This window comes from Montipora foliosa, chromosome 13 (assembly GCF_036669935.1).
Source record: "Montipora foliosa isolate CH-2021 chromosome 13, ASM3666993v2, whole genome shotgun sequence".
Taxonomy (NCBI): Eukaryota; Metazoa; Cnidaria; class Anthozoa; order Scleractinia; family Acroporidae; genus Montipora; species Montipora foliosa.
Window position 1 is genome coordinate 19561214 of NC_090881.1, and position 2500 is coordinate 19563713.

General features: G+C 40.4%; 1 protein-coding gene and 1 long non-coding RNA gene across 2 annotated transcripts in view; one reads left to right on the plus strand and one right to left on the minus strand.

The window, feature by feature from the left end:
- LOC137983798 (BTB and MATH domain-containing protein 38-like) overlaps positions 1 to 757 on the minus strand; it is a 905-nt gene extending 148 nt beyond the window's left edge. Inside the window, exon 1 of the mRNA XM_068830971.1 lies at positions 1 to 757. This exon is cut by the window's left edge and continues 148 nt beyond it. Within this exon, the coding sequence (XP_068687072.1) occupies positions 1 to 725 (725 nt within the window). The 5' untranslated portion in view covers positions 726 to 757.
- A 1626-nt stretch (positions 758 to 2383) lies between these two features.
- LOC137982944 (uncharacterized) overlaps positions 2384 to 2500 on the plus strand; it is a 6811-nt gene continuing 6694 nt past the window's right edge. The window contains exon 1 of the long non-coding RNA XR_011118867.1: positions 2384 to 2465. This is a non-coding gene — a long non-coding RNA (uncharacterized lncRNA). The remainder of the gene's footprint in view (positions 2466 to 2500) is intronic.

The window sequence follows — 2500 nt, forward strand, 5'->3', positions numbered from 1 at the left end:
TCATTACAGCCAACATAAGAATAGGTTTGTTTCGACGAAGCATGACCTACCAGGGTTTCTGCGATCCGCCCTACCTCACTTAGACACTTTGTTTTTACTGACTGGATAGACACTCTCATCCGGTCAATCTTTTGTTGCCTTTCTTGGGACTGTGTTCGAGCTCCATCTAACTCTCTTTGCAATCTCTTAACAATCCCTTCCATGATTTCTTGAAGGTTATTCGGCTGAATTTGATCAAACATCTCGTCATTTTTCAACTCGTCCAGACTAAGGCAATAGGCTTGGGTAACGCTCGCGAGTTTCAGCTTTTCTAGCTTGTAAGTCTGTGCAAATACCAAATCTGCGAGGGCGCTTTCTTTCGCTTTCACTTTGACCTTGTTGGCCATGAAATCTTCGCATCTCGTAACAATGGCTGCCATTTGATATTCGTGAGCGAGCTTAAGCAGGAAGTAACAGTTCTCCTCCGTTATTTCTCGTTCTGTTAGAGAGGGATATATCAGCAAAAGTATTTCCCTTATTTCGCTCGCCTTTTTACCTGGAAGAGGAACTTCGTTCTTATCCTTCTCTTGAAATTCTGATGTAAACATCTTCTCAAACACGGGCGACCAAAATGCAAGCATTGCTCGATGAACATGGAATCTTTCTTCTTCCACAACAAGGACAACATCGCTGAGTTTCCACGGCTGCGAGAAATCAGGCGATTCAACTTCACTTTTTGATGCCATCTGATACAACGAGCTAAAGAAAGCAACCGACAAAAGCGTAAAAGCGACAGAGCACTGAAATCCGGAGATGGTACGGTGAGGATAAATTCTGGCTAATTCAATAACAAACAAGGGGTCCGGGGACGAAATTATTAGGTTGTTTGTCAGTTGTCAGTTAAAAGTTTGGCCATTTGTCAGTTGTCAGTTAATCTCATCCAGGTCCGGCAGGTACAAAACGCAGGTCACAGGTCAGGTCATTGTTTTACCTATACAGGAAGTATCCTAAACATTCATAAAAGCTAACCTTAGGCCTAAAGAAAAGTATCCTAAACATTCATAAACGCTAATTTTAGGCCTAATTAGGCCTAAAGAAAAGTTTTTAGGTTAGCTTTTATGAATGTTTAGGATACTTTCTGTATAGGTCAAATAATGACCTGTGACCTGCGTTTTGTACCTGCCGCATCCAGACCCTCTCTTCCACTTGCCACGAGGAAAAGATGGGATACTAAACGTTTCATTGATTTAAGGCTCCTTCGGCTTCTCGAAATATCCACTGGGTGATCTCTAACTGAAATCACAGCATTAGCTGTGGTTAGGGGAAGTTTTATGCTTACGGGCTAACTAGGATACAATAAACAATACGAATTACGGTCTAACGAAGATTACGGGCTGACGGATGTGACGTGGATAGTCGAATAAAAAAAAAAAAAATCAGCAAAAACCACAGGGATCGTTACTGAAACAAAAATAACAAATATTTCTTTAACTAAATATTTATATTTATCAATGAATAGCTTTATCAACCAGGTACACGTAGCTTGTACTTAGAAATGGGCCACCCGTGGGTTACAGCCGTCACTGGGTAGTTAGTAATTGAATTGTACATGTACCAAATTCTACAGGTGTAGCTCTACACCTGTAATTACAAGTCGGAGTCTTGTAACAACGACTTGTAACGATGTTTATGGAACTCATTTTCGCGTGCACATGTAAAAACAAGGGTTCACCTTGTACACTACAAGAGTAACTTTTTTATTAAATTGACCCCAGAATCTAATCTAACCGGCACCCAATGTAATTTCATAATTAGTGGTGTTTGGTGAAAGAATTTCATCATCATCATCATCATCATCAGTTGTCTTTGCTAATTATATTTGTCACATCTCCCGCATGCAAAGTAGTTGTTGTTTTGGGTTTGTCATCCATTCCTTTCTTTCCCGTTACACTTGTCTCTAGAAATGCACACTGTGCTGCTTATCGAAGAATCGACGTGCATCTAATTACTTGTGTTTCTGGACATACAGCGGTTTTCAATTGAGTGTCGAAAGTAATTAGCGAATTGCTTTGGTTTTTCATTACTTCACTCAGTGATTGGTTCCAAGTTCTCGCGACACTTTTCAACCAATCAGAAGTGAAACGAAAACCAATCGCGTGCACATTTTCCCGCGCTTTGTGTCGGCTACGTGTAATTACTTCGAGTTTTGATTGGTTTACTGGATTGTCTTCGTCCTTCTTGATTGGCCAAATTGCTTTGGTTTTGGTTTTAGGGCACTCGATTGAAACTCGCTCTATCTGTCTCGATAGAGAATATTTGATGAAAAGCCAAGAAAACGCAATTTGGATTGAATGTTAACCTTTGTACGCGTTATAACAAATAACTCAACTGTTTTTTGACAACAAGGTAATGGAATATGTACCAAGTCGCCGATTTATTATGGAAACCCAAGCTTCGAGATGGTTCTGCAGGCGTTGAGGAATCAGGTCAGTTATGTTTACTGATGTGCGCAAATCTCCCT